Raw genomic sequence first — 16594 nt, 5'->3', positions numbered from 1 at the left:
TACTGAAAAAAAGATTGTTGACTGGCAGTAGGATCAAAGCTTTTGCATTAATACTTTGAGTTACTGACTTGGATATACGTATCAGGATATTTGAGTTTATGATAACACATTTCTGCATGCTTGCTTTGAGTGACTGTAGTTCTGAGGCCAGACAACTACCTTGTTATAAACAAAAAATAGATGATACAACCAGCGCCAAATGCAACCAAACAAGCCCTCCTGTGGCCCAAAGAGAGAAAACAGAAATCCAGGAGGCTGCCCCGCAACAGACAAGGGATCCGGGAAACTGAAAAAGAAAACCCCGAGCGCTGATGAAGGGGAAGTTCCTCGAAAAAGCGTTCAGCTTAGTGGCAAGTGAGACTCACTACGAGTAGAGCTCCTAGACATTGATACCTTTATGCAGTGGTTCATCCAGTGAGGACTACAAGTCCAATGTGTCACTGTTCTTGCTCCATTTGTGAGCATAAGTGTCTTGCTTGGCATGTAATGAGTCTCATATATTAGTGTCACCTTTTAAGTTGCATTAGTGAAATAAATGAACTTTTGCACGATATTCTAATTCGAGTTACCTGTATGCAGTTTTTTCAATAAAAGGATTATTGCACCAGGTTAGGCGCCTGATGTTTTCTTTCTTTCATGCAATTACCTTGTTATGCCTGTGTCTACGAAGACTTAAAGTCTCCACAGACAAGAAACCATCTTTGCCCAAGGCAGATAATGGTCAGATTGGAAAACCTGTATGTCCACAAGCAGATTGCGCCCTTTGCAGACAACCCCTAATAATCCAACCAGGATGGATTTGCCAGGCTCATCACTATTGCTTCCTTTATTCTGGCACTGGGGAAGTCTGCACAGTGCATAAACCTCAGACAGCACAAGCTTCTTTATGCCGCGTTGATGGTATAGGAGCCAATATCTGTGTTCATTCTATAGGACAAGTTTACATAACACTGTTTTCAAATACAGACACACACACACACAAAAGGTGCTCATTCAGGGTAAAATGACACCACAGAAATAAGGATTTCTTTAACTTACCTGCACAATCCTTTTCTGGGAGTACATTATGGGAGACAGGGAAATATTGAGGAACATAGGGTTATGCTGCCTTCTGGAGATTGGACACTGGGAAAGCAAGGCTCAGTTTTGTAGCAAGCAATAGAAGAAGTGTATCAAAAGAACAGAGAGGAGGGACATGTAGCATGTACTTCAAGAAAAGGATTTTACAGGCAAGTCAACAATCTTTTGTAAACCATATATTATGGGATACAGGAGAGTATTGTGGAACATAGGAACGTCCAAAAAGTCCAACAGAAGGGTGAGAAACAAAGCAAACAATGGCTTAACAGGCCCAAGGAAATAAACACCAGGTTAACAGACGTGGCTCCAAACAAGCCTACAGAGCCTACTAAAGAACCTTATGACCAAAGCTGGCCTCAGCTGAGGCCTGAAGATCTATATGGTAAAAAAAACAAAAAAAAGAACTTAATGTGCAAGTGAACAGAAGACCAAGTGGCAGCCTAGCACATTTGAAAAACAGAGGTCTGCTGGTGGAAAGCCCAAGCACTAACCGACCAATCCGAGTGTGTCTTCACAGAGAAAGGAGGGACCCTGTCATGAAGCGCAGACCTGAATGATAATTTGACTAACCCACCTTGCGATAGTGGAATGAGAATCAGGCAGTCAGTCACTTACAGGGGCACTCCGGAAGGAAAAGCGAGTCAGACTGAAGGGGGCTGTGGTTAAGGGGTATACCAAATACAGAAAATGTTGAGAGATCTCCTTAGTATTCTTCAGAGTTGGACAGAGATGAAAGAACAATGTCCTGGTTAGCATAGATGGAAGAAACCACCTTGGGATAAAAAGAAGCCCCGAGTTTTAAAACAACCTTACCCTGTGCAACACAATGAAATGGTTCTTCACAGGTTAAGGCAACCTTCTTAGAAACTTGTCTTGCGAGTTGATGGCAATAGGAAAGGTCACCAAAAGGATATCCCTAAAGGTGCCCATACACTGCACGATTATCGTACGATAATCGTATGCGATCGGGTTTTCGTACGAGAATCGAGCAGTGTGAACGGAGACGTGCGACCGTTTCTACTGTACGGTCGCACGTCTTCTGTCGAACCAGCATGTTCGAAAACCAGCCGGGAATCGTACGATTCTCGGCTGGTTAGAACGGTGCTCGGAAGATAAATGCTGAACGGGCCGGTGTGCGCACGCGCACACTGCCCGTTCAACATTGCGGTCATCGGAAGCCCGCCCCTCAGGAGGGCGGGCTTGCGATGATCGAGAGTGCGATCTGCCTGTCCAAGATAGGCAGATCGTACGTTTTTTTAATCCCTTTACAACCATCGCAAGACTAAAGTCTTGCGATGGTTGTAGAGTGTATGGCCACCTTAAGGGGTCCAAAGGGTTTTTTTTGGAGGGCTGACAGAACCTGGTTCTCACGGAATCACAGGAGGGATGATATGAGCAACCCACTGTATAAAGTTTTCCACTAATGAGCAAAAGACAAATGGCCATTGAAAGAAGATGATCAAGGCTGAGATTGAGGGTAATCAAAGCTGAATGCTGATCCAAACCAGGAGGTCCAATTACCACCTGGAAAGGAGCTGCCCCAGGGCAGCAAAAAGGTCAGCCTGCCTATGCAGGGATGTAGGCAAGAGGAGGACACGAAGCAGGGTGGAGGCAGGGACTGAAATTCCAGCTTGTAGCCTCTGAACACCACATTCTGGTGGCATGTTTCTAAAATGTCTTAGGATCAAGGGACCGCAAGAGCTAGCAGATGCCTCCCCCACTTTAAGTGGGGGCGTCCCTACATTGGGAGCAGGTAGGTTTGGAGAATTTGATGGGCCAGGGCTTGCAGTGGAACTGCACTCGAAGCGTTGCCCTAGACTTGGGGATCTGGGAGGGATGAAAAAGAACTCAGGATAGAAGTTTAGGGAACTTAGGGATAGAAGATAAGGGTTTACCTGAAGGGGGTATTTACCCTTTAACACAGCGGTTCAATAGATAAATTGTAAAGGACTGCAAACTTATACATTTGTACTTTTACAGTTATATTATTGCATAAGCCCCTATGTGGAAAAGCACAGTTTCCCATGATCTCACTAGTGTAACATAGGTAAAGAGTTCATCAGTAACTGGACTGGGAAGAATGGGTGTGAAAGAAATAATTGAACTACTAGAAGCCATAGCGATGACAGCTGTGAACTTGTAGGAGAAGTAAAATGACAGCTCTCTAGGCAGAATGAGCACTGAAGCCATTGAGTTTCATCAGCGCACGTAGCTGGATGGCACAGAGGTAACGCTCTGTATTTAAACACAGCCTTGTATTTTCAGCTCTTAATCCACTCTCAATTATTGAAGAAAAATACTCCAAGCAGATCCTAACATGCAGGATCACATGTATTTACTGTAACACAAAGGGGGGATTATACTTGTGTTTTATAGTTTGTAAAGTTGACAGTGATCAGCATCTTCCTGTGTCAAAAGGCACAAAATCCACCTATATAAAGCGAATTCAGATGACTCTAAAGCTAGATTTCTCTTCAAGCTGTATGACTTATTTAAAAAATAGGGAGTAGGTCATATAGATGACAGCAGGGGTATTCCCAACCAATCACCTGTTTCCTGAAACAAACTTGAGCCTTACTCATCTAGTGTGCAAACTGAAAAATTTATTTAAATTTACCAAATCCGAAAGGAAGCAAAGTCTTAAGGAGTGAGTTTAACTCTCTGTACTTCAATTGAGGAGTCAGAAACTTTGTGAAGCCCGATCCCTTACAAAATTAGATGTGTCAAGAATGCTTGCTAGAGAAGGTTCTGTCACAGTGCCTTACAAAAATCAATAGGCAAACATAGAAGCACCTCCACAATTAGACTGCCTTTTAAAGAACAGCTCAAGCTTCACAGACTCCCAAGGAAGTCAAAGAGCTGAGGCTAGTAAATTCTTTCAACAGCCTCCCCCTTACGGAAACTTAAAGGAAAACTATGGCTTCCCATTAAAACAAATGTGCTGCAGCACTTAAATTTAGCCTTTGTCCCCTTCAAAACCCATTGATCCTGCCCGTGGAGTCCACCTCATGCTGTTTCCAGTAATGTAATGACAACACTACTGCATTGGTCCCCAGCCTTCTCACACATTGGCTGTGCTAGCTTGCACTACAATGGGATGATAAGACATTGCATAAGGCGTGGCTATCAGCATCGTCAGCGATGACTAACCACTTCAGAACCGCAATATGTACAGTATATAAACAACACAATCCTGAAGCTCTACAGCTGCCCAACCACTTGTATGCAACTGACATGGCGGGGTGCCTGTGGCTGGATCAGCATACTTCCAGTGTCTGTTCTTTCGCCTGATCACTGACACCGGAATAAAGTAGGATTTTGTCCCTTCTGGTTTCAAGCGGTCATTTCTCTGGCTGTTGTGGCTGGAGAAGAAGCTGATGAAGCATGATCTGTGCTTCTATACAGATTTATTTTGTATTTATCTCAGCAATCCTCAGGAAACAGGCCTGCCAAACATCAAACTACATGGCATAACGTCTGGAACAACAAGAAAAATCCCACAGCACTGCACAATAGAGCATTGTTAAAATGATCACCAGAAAGCAATTTGTAAAAGCTGCACCAATTCCAGGGTAAGGTTCTCAATATAAGCAGCCTGGCTAGAAGATCTACAGCTACTTGGGATTCCAGCTAACATGAAGTTTATCAAAGTAAAAGCTGGAAACAGAAAAGAAGATCTCCAGGCATACAGCTATATACATATTGTTCATCCACCTAAACCTGAAAAAAAAAAACTATTTGTAATTTTGTTTTTCTACACGGAGTTGCAGGCCTTTGCCAAGGTAAATGCTAATAAAAAACAAACAACAACACATACTAAGAGCTATACCAGGACTTACCTGTGGTGTAGGCCTCTCAGTTTGCAGCATTCAGTCAGCATCATGGTGATTTGTACCTCAGAAGCTTGATCTAAAACAAAAAAAGAAAAGTTTTGGTATATGGTATTTTCAGAAAGAGAACTATTAAATGGCAACAATGAGAAGGGTTCAAGCAATGTGTTGGTTCAATCACAACATGTGTTATCAGCAAGCAAGTGCCACTAATGCTACTTTCAGGATGGCTTTATTATATACATATAGTCTTACTGAAAACCGAGTACTGCTGCATGCCCTACAAAATTAGGTAGTTATCGCACAAATCACTGAAAAATGAATCACAATGATAGCAAATGGGACAAATAAAAGGTGTTTAGAAATAACCTGTGCAAGAAATTAACACCATGCAATAACTAAGTGCAATATTCGAGCTTTCCAGCTTCTACCATGACTTAGCTCAAGGGAACTTTATTGCCTTTGATTTGGTAAAGGTGATTTTGCTAGGCGTGCTGTAAACTAATGCAATCACTGAGGAACAAAAACATCCAAACTATGGCTCTGATAGGAACAGTCGGAATGACAAACAGGTTACTGTATTACAGTCTTCTGTAGTAATATGTACGATATATGTATATAATATATGTGTAGTAATATGTATAAGCAGAAACCTCAACTGGTTGATATGCTTCTTGCTTTACCAGGTATGTTGTAATCTGAAAACGACTTAAAAACTAGAGATGCAAGGATAACCATTTTACCAATGTTGCCCGAAGTAACATTTTCTTACATGTTTAGCAGGTGTTTTCTTTCTACATACCAATGCAAGAAACAATTACAAAAAAGTGTGAGTGCTTATTTTGTGTGAAAGAAGAGAAGGGCCTGAAGGCTCAGAGTTTATTGTTGAAGCTGAGAATGAACAAGACTTCAACTGTCTAGCAGTGCAGTAGGCAAAGTCTGTCGTCACATCATGGACATTCTACAAAGACATGAGGACCTACTCTAAGAAGCCTTTAGACTGCAATGCTCGAAGAAAGAATGGCAGGTAGGACAAACTTAATTTACAATGATGGTACACCACCATTTAGAAGAGTGTTGACATGACAGGGATACAGGTAGTCTTAAAAACAAGAACACACGGGGACTTGTATACACGCATACACATAGACAATCTCATACATACAATAGGTTGAACTTGATGGACCTGTGTCTTTATTCAACCTCAAATACTATGTAAATATGACATAGGCCTAATAAAAGGTTTAAAGTCACACTGAGATTTTTTTTTACACACAACACTGGCTGCGTAAATTATTAAAAGGCTGGGTGTTTACGCTATAGGGCCGCTGCAATGTATAAAAATCTTACCTTGCAGCATGCCATCCCCCTTTACAACACCCAGCTTCTAGGCACTGAAAACAGGAAAAGACGCAACCCCGAGCTGTACATCGCTCTGATCGCATCACCTACCCCTCTTCACTATCCTCAATTCAGAAATTGTCTTGTATTATTTTTAAACGCTACAAGCCATTCTGTGACTGAAGGGAGGGGAGATGTCACATCCTCGTCCCTCCTCACCAATCACAGAATGGAAAAAGTAAAGTTTTCTTCAGGAAGAATTGAAATCACTAGTGCATTTTATCTTGTTGGAAGTATCTGGACATGAAATGCACATGCTGCACCCCACACTCAGGATAATTAATTGTTGCTTTGGAGCCAGAATTCCAGTTCTAATGCAGGATAAGAAATGTCTGCGCCAAATTCTAAAAACATGCTGCACCATTTTCCAGACTTCTACCGACTCCTGTGCCAAATTAAAGTACTTATTTGCGCCATATTTCATTCTGGAGCTGTGCTTGCGACAAATTCCATAAGTAAACTCCAACACTTTGGTAATACGAAAAGTGATGCAGAGCAAGACCAAGTACTTTTTAGTGTAACTAATCTGTCCCACTTTCATATTGTACATCTCTGTTGCAGTATGGGACACATACCTCAGAGGTGAGAGATTCCTTGAGACTGGAGGATCCAACTAAAAATCTGACTCGCATGTGACACTTTGGGACAGATAAATCCAAACTGATAAAGTACATAGATAAGTTGCTTCTCTGTCCAAAGTTGTCTCGCAAGCCAACACCAATTTCATAGGTTTGTGCCAAATTCATGAATGCTATGCAGCCTTGTACAAGAATGTGGCGCAAATGACACCATTCCAGTAACCTTGACACCCTTTTCTTATGTTTAACACTCTTTTTGAATTCCCTTGACTGTCTACAGGAAAAGGTTGGAAATGTGTGTGCTACATCTAAATTATGCTCCCTTGCAAAATGATCATGTGATCAATAATAAATGCACACTTATTTATAAGAAAAAAATGTGCATTTATTATTTTTTGGCATTGGAGCCAGTAAAGCATTGCAACCGTGATCAGAACACTCTAGTACCTGTAGATTGTTTAACTCCATGTTGATACCTCGGTAGAGATGGAGACTGCGTACAGGGACAGGAGGAAGACTAAATGGAGCAAATTAGTGGTGACATCAAACCACTTGTATTCCACTGAGATCCATGGTGACGGACGCAACTTGTCTGGATAAGGAATGTGTTCTTCCAAATACCATTCCTTTTAACAATTTAATGACCCGGGCTTTCACTCCCTTGTGGTACATTTGTAAAATAAGGCCAAACGAATGTCAAATAAGACACTCTTGTAACCAACTTAATATTAATCTCCTTCACAGATCCTGTCAAAGGATTTGTGATTGGATTATTCAGTTGTGCGGGAGGAGCTACGCCAGATTAAAAAAAATTAAGGAGAAGAACACTGCAATTCAGGCAAGTGTCTTTTCTGACATTAGTTTGGGTTATTTTACAAATGTACCACAAGGGAGTGAAAGCCCTGGTCATTAAGTTGTTAAAAGGAATGGTATTTGAAACATTCCTTATTCAAAATCTTTTTTCTAAGATTTGCATTAATGGCTGACCCCCAGCAGGCTCACGTACCCGTCTAGTAACATCCCTGAAACATTGCCTACAGCAAAGCAGTTTAATACTGTCAAGTTCCACGAGATTGTGTTCAGAAGTAAACCCGCACTCTTCCAGAACAGCTTTCAGGCCTTTTAGGTTGAACAAGAAACCATTTCAACTATTTGGTAAAACGTTTTACTTAGTTGAAAGTGTTTCTTTGTACTAAGTGAATAACTAGCTATGCACTCCCTGAGGGCAGCATAAGGTAAAGAATCCTTAAACACCTCTCGCTAGCCTTTTAATACAGGTACCATTTAACAGCCGCTAACTACATGAACAAAGCATCTAGTAAAACTGCCCATATACTTTTAGTATTTCAGACTTTCCTGTGACTCAGTCACACTTCTAACCACGGGTATCCCTCCCCACACCACCTGGCTCAACAAGTTTGATTGAAAAATTGAAAGAGCTGGGTAGAAAATGGTTGCTTGGCTGCAGTCAGCTGAGAAGATTCCTCCATGCACACCGTTTAGCTTGGATAAGGTAATCGAGTGGTTTTCTCTTGTTCGGGCCCATGGGCTGATCAAGAAAAAAAAAAAAATATGTATGGGACCATTTTAAAGTCCAATTAGCACAGACTCCTAATACATACATTCTTCAAACATCTGTTAACCTCCTGATTGGCAACTAGTATAAACTGAAATTCTATTTAAAAAAATCTGGATCAATCTTAGCCCTGATGAAGGGGGTGGTTCAGTCCCTGAAATGCCTTGGAATGTTCTAGTGTATTTACCATATATATTTCATAATATATTTGGACTATTAGTCACTTTTCTTGGTTAATTCTGTGTAGATTTCTCAAGTCGAATGATCCCCGTTTTACTGGAAAGGTGTTTTACCACAAGGGAGTAAAGATGTGTTCCACTTCGTGGAAAGCTGCCGAACTCTGGTTATCTAAGCCCCACTGTCCAATTAGAAGCAGTATTACCATATGGTCATATTGCACCCAAAGCTATACTATGATTTCACCCAGTTTTGGGTACACACAGATTGTGGTGTATATTGACTATTTTTTACCACTTATATAACATTGCTATGATGAAAACAAAATAAAATAGATTACCTTATAGCATTAAAGCATAGAAGGGACTTAAGCATCACTGGCAAAAAGCATCTAAAAGAATGGTTCGTACAATGTAACAAGTATTTCTAGTTATGAATGGAAATATAAGACAACAGCCATAAATTGGATGGATTCTACCATTAAGAAACTAGTAAAGGGTGCATTCTGCCTAATTTGTGTGTGTTCTACACTGGACTATACAGGCCACCGACTGGATATCAGCTTCCGACTCCCTTCTCTATTCTCCTCCATCTTCAGTTCAGTTGCTGCATTTAAAGGGGTTTTTTAAACCCCCAGCGGTTTTTGCATATATCTACTGTAGCAAGCAGTAGATATATGCAAAAACATAAAAAAACAAAAAACACCTTTTAAAAAGAGTTTAAAAATGTACCCGTGTCTTGGGCACGTGCTCCCGTCTGAACATCTGAACAGTCTCGGGCGGCCGCAAAAGGATCTTGGGGCAGGCGCAGATCAGATGTTCGGCCGGGAGGAGAGGAGAGACACAAGGTAAAGTCTATGGGGCAGCGTGCAGCCACACAGACTCCGTGGGACATCAGAGAAGAGGACAGAGGAGCCTGCGCTGGATCGGAGACCCACACCAGCGTTGGAGGAACAACTGACAAGGACAGGAAAGAAGATGATCGAATCAAGAGGCATCATTTAAGGTAATTCCCTACAGCAGGATTGGGAAGGGGAAAAAAAATACATCTGGACTTAAAAGGAGAACTATGGGGTTAGGGCTTTTCCCCATAGTTCTCCTTAGGGTAACGGGAGGACACAAACTAGCATCCTCCCGCCACCTTATTATGTCTGGATCTGCCCAGCTGCGTGACAGCTGGCTCTGCCTATCTAGAGGCAGAGCCAGCTGTACCCGCCCCCTCCCCCGTCCGATCCGCCAGTCAGCACTGGTGGATCGGAGCGGGGAGAATCCAGCCCCTCCTCTGTCACGGCAGAGAGCTGTGACAGGATCGAGAGGTGTCTCGATCTACTGAGCCGACCTGTGACAGTCTCATTGTCACAGGTCGGCTAGAACTATGGAGGTGAGTGAAAAGCACTCACCTCATAGTTCTCCTTTAATGTCACTTTAACCAAAAGCTCACAAGTGTTGATAACACAAAGTGTAAACCAATGAAAATGGTACATTTTTAGTTTTGTTGCTGCCCATGTCCTCCAAGCCATCTTACTACTTTAGATACTTGTGCAAAAGTGCCTTTTGCCTCAATTATACAACAATACATTCACCCATCTATTGCAACCAAGTCACCATACCATACAGACTTTATTACAGATTTAATGTTTCATAACATGGGAATACCACATTCATCATCCAAGTGGCCAAACAAAGAAAGAATTTAAAATCACTTCAAGGCCATATCGAGGTCTATATCTTGCTCAACAGCTAATTATATGACTTCCATCAAACATCTATTCTGCCTACATTGCAATCACTGAAAACAGAAGAATGTATGCCCAAGGTTGTAACGGCATTTCACACTTGTCATCCTTCATACGATTCCTATTGTACCTTAATGCACGCTCTAAGACAACTTTAAAACTGGAAGAGAGCCTTTGATCTTCATTAAAAGGAAAGCACAAGAATGAGCAAGCAACAAGTGGAGACACTCAAGTGGGTATCAAGAGAGAACAGCTAGAAGACATGATAGAATTCATGTATATTCCACGCAAGGATGATTTGTATAAATGCTTTTACAAACAGTTTGCCTACTAACTGCAAATAAGCAGACTGCACATTTACTGAAAAAACAACAATGCATCATGCCAGATTCAGTAATGAAAGCACATGAACCGCTTTGAGTCAATTTAAGAAGTAGATAACCAACAACTGTAAGAGCTCTAATGATGTTACAGATGCATGACATTAGATGCGTAGTCTGTTGTCTACATTTCATTACTGCTGCCAAAAAAATACAATTTCATATTTAGCCCCACCCCATAAAAAAAGTATTTTTTCCCCCCTGAACATAAGGATATTCCGTTTAAAACCAATATCCATTCTCTTCAAGGAGGTAAATAAAATAGGACTTCAATTATACAGAACATTATTTCTGTGATTATTATTAAAGATACCAATAACAACTTTGCAAAGCAATGGGGCAACAGGAAAAAGCATTAGCAGTCCTGTTCTCTGGCCCCCATGGCTTAGTCTGAAGCCTTCTTTCAACTGGAATGCAATCGATAAGCAAAAATATGTCACCTTCAACGCTTTACTTTGCCATTGTTTCCTAGTGGCTGGAGTGAAGCGGCAAGATTTATTATTGTTGGATTGTGGAGTGTTAGACTGACATTTTGCAAGATTGCATGAGGAAACACAAATCTTATCGGAGTGTACAGTTCCAGCATCCGTATTATATTTTCTTATCAATATTATTTCCTCCTGTTTCTCCACGCAAGCAAAGCTGCTATTCTGCCAATATACAATGCACTATAAATTCACTTCGAAGAGCAACTTAGAAAAAAAAAAGTATTTTAGTTTGGGAAAAGCACGAAGGGACGAGTATAGAAAAACAAGGAAACAAATAAATGCCTTTTAATGAAAGGGTATGGTGGTAAAGAAAAAGAAGTGACCCACCCAAGCCACGTTCATATGCATGTATCACTTCATCTAGAACTTTGGGTTCCACTTTTATCTATAACTCACAACAAAGGAAGGGAAAGACAATTCTCAGAGGAACACAAAATAATTGGATTCTTTAAATAATAGGGTATAACAAGCCGAGGTCAAAAGTTTCACTTCACCCTTAATAAAACGTGTTTTGTGCTCTGTACTGCAGAGTTTAAATGGTCGAATACATACAATAAATGCTTCTTATTTCAGCTTTGGTTTTGCAATAGGTTTGACCATACGCTAAGCTATTTACACACATGCAGCGCTACTGATGAGTCCAGTCTAAACACTAAATATATTTGCATAGTAAAGAGGTTCAAGAGATTGTGGGTGAAATGAGCCGGCGTATGTAACCTCCTACTGCTTCATAAATGACTGGAAACAGATCAGAGTACAGTGGTACCTCGGTTAACGAACGCTTATGTTCATGAACAATTCGGTTCGCGACCAGAAAGTTTGTCAAAATGCTGCCTCTGTTTGCGAACTCTGCCTCGGTTGACGAACATGACCATGTTCCCTGCTCTGACACATGGTTTTGGCTTCCTGCACTGGAGATTGTGGTCGCAGACAGGGCTGTGGACACTTACTGTGAAGCTTTTTTGTGTGCTTTGTAGCACAGTACTGTACAGTATTACTGTATTCAATCCAGCATGGCTCCCAAGAAAGTGCAGAGCAATCGTGGTGGGGAAAAAAGCGCAGAGAACTGACAAGAATGTGCGGAGCAAGAATAATAACCAGAAGGTTTCGAAGAAAATAACCATTGAATTGAGGAAGGAAATTGTAGAAAAGCATGATCGTGGTATTCGTGTGACTGATCTGGCCTCGGAGTACAAGATGGCGAAGTCGACCATCTCCACTATTTTGAAGAATAAAGATGCCATCAAAGCAGCTAATGTAGCAAAAGAAGAAACCAAAATTCACCCTGCAGCTAAGAGACAAAGAACAGAGGAAACCCCTGAAGATCACCCCCATGTTCTTATGGAGGGGGACTCTCCCTCCAAACAATAACCTCCTCCCCACCCACCTTTCAGTCCTCCATGCCATAAGTCGCCCCAAGGTTAGTGTTCACTCTCTTCATACTGTACTTAGTTTTATATTTTTGTGGTTAAAATTTTTTTTCTCAATATGGTTCAGAACAGATTATCATCATTTACATTGAACCCCATGGGAAAATGTGATTCTGTTCGCGACCAGAATCGTGGAACCAATTAAGTTCGTGAACCAAGGTACCAATGTACTGCCCAGTCAAGGCTCAGCACAACATTTGAGCAGAGACATTTCTGGTTTATTATCTGATTTAGCCATATTGACACATATAGAACTGCTTATATAAAAAAAAGTATATTCTGAGCCCTTGAATGGATTTCTCCCTCAGCATGCATTGCTTTTCTGGAGTGGGGGCTCAGAAGAGCAGCGAGGCAGCTCTTGTGTCATTGGAACCCATCTTAGAAATTTTTGTAAACACACTTGCAAAAGCTAAAAACTGCCTAAACTACTAAACATTGGGGCTTGAATTTGAGAATAGGAAAAGTCAAAGATATGCCAGTATGTGGTTGGCAAAAATACTCAGGGATGGGGGGGGGGTCATCAATAAACTTTTTATTGTATATATCTACTGCTGGCAAGCAGTAGATGTATGCAAAAAGTAAAAAAAAAAAACGCTTTAACAGTGGTAAAACTTACCTGCGTCTTCCCCGTGCGCTCCCGTCCGAAAATGTGAAAATTCTCGAGCGGTCGCAAAGGATCTTGGGGCGTGCGCAGTTCACATTTTCGGCCGTGAAGCAAGGAGGGACGCAAGATAAGTCTATGGACGTGTGCACCCGCATGCAGACACCGTGGGACAGGAAGTGCCAGCAAGCCCAGAGGAGTCAGCGCTGGATCGGACAGCCGCCGTAGCGCTGGAGAGAAGGCTGAAAACATCAGGAAAGAAGATCAGATTAAGACACATCATTTAAGGTAAGTGCTTTAATTAACATTGGGGAGAGGGGAAAAAAAAAAAAGTTGCCTTTAAAAAGGTCACTTTAAGCTTTGCAAATGAAAGAAAAGTTGATTGGTTGCCAACTGCTCCGATTTTCTGATGGTTATTCTATTATATGTAAGGATGTCCCGATACCGATGCAAGCATCGGAATCGGGCCCGATACAGGGCATTTTGACAAGTACTTGTACTTGTCAAAATGCCCCGAAGCCTAGCGCCGAAGCTTGCGCTATGTTTTTTTTTTTTCTTCTTACTTAACTCGCCGAGCGTCGAGTCACTGCTGCTCCGGTGGGCGGCGCTCCGAGCGGGGTCATCTGGCGAGGTAAGTAAGAAAAAAAAACCCCCCGCAGCGGCCAGTCAGGAGCAGGTATGAGTCAGCGGCACGCTGGTCAGGCGAGAGGAGCTCCAGGTGGGGTTCTAATTTAGCGGGCAGGCACCTCTAAGCCAGCTAAATTATGACCCCACCTGGAGCTCCTCCCACTGGTCCAGCACTGCCGCTGACGCGTCCCCGCTCTCTCCGGCACACGGACAGTGAGTGAGGGCAGATTTGGGGGGGATTTATTAAGCAATGATGTATTGTTTGCACTGTATTAGCAGTATATACTGTATATGCATTACATGTATATACATATTACATATACTGTATATACTGCTAATACAGTGCAGACAATACATACCATGAATGGATTAAATGATCTGTATGGAGCCCTGTACTAGGGATCATTTAACCCATTCATGTTAGCAGAGGATAATTGTAAATGTATTGTTGCAGGCACTCTATATGTACATGTACCGTGTTTCCCCAAAAATAAGACACTGTCTTATAATTTTTTTGGCTCAAAAAAACACACTAGGTCTTATTTTCGGGGTAGGTCTTATTTTTTTTTAATGTGCAATCCAAAGTTAATGCAAATCCAAATTAAATAATCCAAAGTGGCAAAGTTAATAGGGTGAGCAATTTGGGAACCAGAATGAGCGAAACGCACTTTCACTATCGGTTCCTCACAGGCAGAGTGCATTTGGTATCACTTCGCCTGTGACAGGAGCCGGTGCTATAGAGGAAGCATCGGCTTGTGCGGCTCTGCTCCCTCCGCTGCCGCCTCGCTTCCTATAGCGCTGGCTTCATTGGCACCGTGATTCTCCCGCCTCTCCCACGACTCTTAAAGTTCCCCCTTATGCCACCATCGGCCCTGGGATTGGTCACAACTAGGTCTTATTTTCAGGGTAGCTCTTATATTTTAGCAATTCGCAAAAATAGTACTAGGACTTATTTTCGGGGTAGGTCTTATTTTCGGGGGAACAGTGATCATTTAAAGTCACCTGTCCCTTTAACAAAAAGTATCGGTAAGAAAAAGTATCGGTAATTGGTATCGGCAAGTACATGAGGGGGATGTACTTGTACTTGGGCCTGAAAAAGTGGCATCGGGACATCCCTAATTATATGGCTTTGCTTGTTTTTCACATTTACACCAGAATCTACTTCAGCAATCCTTCATGAATGGCACTGGTGGAGAACAATGATGTGGATTACACAGGCCACAGAGTCTAAAGAAAGATTTTGCGTTGCCTGTAATATTCTTTTCTTGGACTCCAGTACAGGACACAAGATCAGTCTTAACAAGGGGTTCTACTGCCACCTTGAGGTGATTTGACAATGGCAAAAAAAACTACAAAGACAGCGGTAGTAAACCTCCTCCCAATGCTAGCAAGGATTAATTTAGTACCAATCAGGGAGCTCATAATGAACAGATGGGAGAAACACGAGTTCTGGACTACAAGAAAATTATTTTCCAGACAAGATGGCAGCCCTGCAAATCAGACTGCTAAACCAGAAACCCACCTCACGGAAGTGATAACGAGAAAGGCCAGCTGGTGGAGAGAAGCAGAAGTGTCCATGATGGGTTTAAAAGGGTAGCCTCTGAAGGGCTGAAAGAACAAAGTTGTCATTGGAAAAATGTACAGGGAGAGCAATGGAGTGCAAGGAGTAAGCAGAAAATGGCAAGGGCTGGAATCTGATCCTCGATGGTGCTCAAAGCCAGATGCAGATCCAGACCAGACTGGAGGAAAGACAGGATTGGTTCCACTATTTCCTAGGACGGAAATTCCTAGGCTCTCACTATGCAAAGTAAGCCTTTCAGGTGTGATGGTGAACCCTGCAGGAAGATGAATTCAACATTCAGGAGTGTTGGGTGCAACAAATCAGATTGACCTGTCTCTTATGGGAGTGAGCTTGGAGCGCTGAGTACCTTACAACACACACAGGGACCATGGAAAACAAAAAGTAGCCCCCCTCCAGAAGGAAGGACAGTGTCAGCACCAATTCAGAGATGATTTGAGGATCTACAGCTGAGTGACACACTAATAAGATTAAGGCTGCAACAACTAAATCGACATAAATCGATTGAAAAAGTTGGCAACTTTTTCAATCATCGATTAATTGGCTTCTGGTTAGTTGGCCCTGTTGACGCTCCGCACCTCCTCCCCACCTCACGTTTGCCACTGCCAGACCCGCCCGCATCCACAAGCTGCACCTCCTCCCCGCCTCACTGCCCTCCCACAGCCACAATTGGCACAGGGACGCGGGGAGAAGTAAGGAGGAGCAGGTGTGGGGGGATGGCAATCGCCGATAGACAGGCCCGATCTCCGAAGCAAGTTGCTGGAAGACTGCTCAGGTAAGCCTGCACTCCCCCCCACATGGTGCTCTATAATGTATTGCTGGGAATTGTATTCCTCTATAGCTGATGGTACATTGTGCTGTATATTATACAGAGGACTACAAATCCCAGCAATAGTACATTATACTCTGTATGTATAATGTACTATTGCTGCAATGCAGAATACCACCAGCTATAGAAGGATACAACAAAAAATCTCAGCAATAGTACATTATACATACAGTGTATAATGTACTATTGCTGAGATTTTTTGTTGTATCCTTCTATAGCTGGTGGTATTCTGCATTGCGCTGTATAGAGGACTACAAATCATAGCAATACATTATACAGTGGT

At 42.2% G+C, this 16594-nt stretch overlaps 1 protein-coding gene across 1 annotated transcript in view; it reads right to left on the bottom strand.

The window, feature by feature from the left end:
- Positions 1 to 16594, bottom strand: part of RYK (receptor-like tyrosine kinase) — a 112156-nt gene that overhangs the window by 35083 nt on the left and 60479 nt on the right. The window contains exon 11 of the mRNA XM_018555326.1: positions 4920 to 4989. Coding sequence (XP_018410828.1) covers positions 4920 to 4989 — 70 coding nt within the window. The remainder of the gene's footprint in view (positions 1 to 4919; positions 4990 to 16594) is intronic.

The sequence above is a fragment of the Nanorana parkeri genome, unplaced genomic scaffold (genome assembly GCF_000935625.1).
Source record: "Nanorana parkeri isolate BGI_ZX_2015 unplaced genomic scaffold, ASM93562v1 scaffold192, whole genome shotgun sequence".
NCBI lineage: Eukaryota > Metazoa > Chordata > Amphibia > Anura > Dicroglossidae > Nanorana > Nanorana parkeri.
Note: the sequence above shows the minus strand (reverse complement) of the source record. Positions and strands in the feature narration are given on the sequence as shown.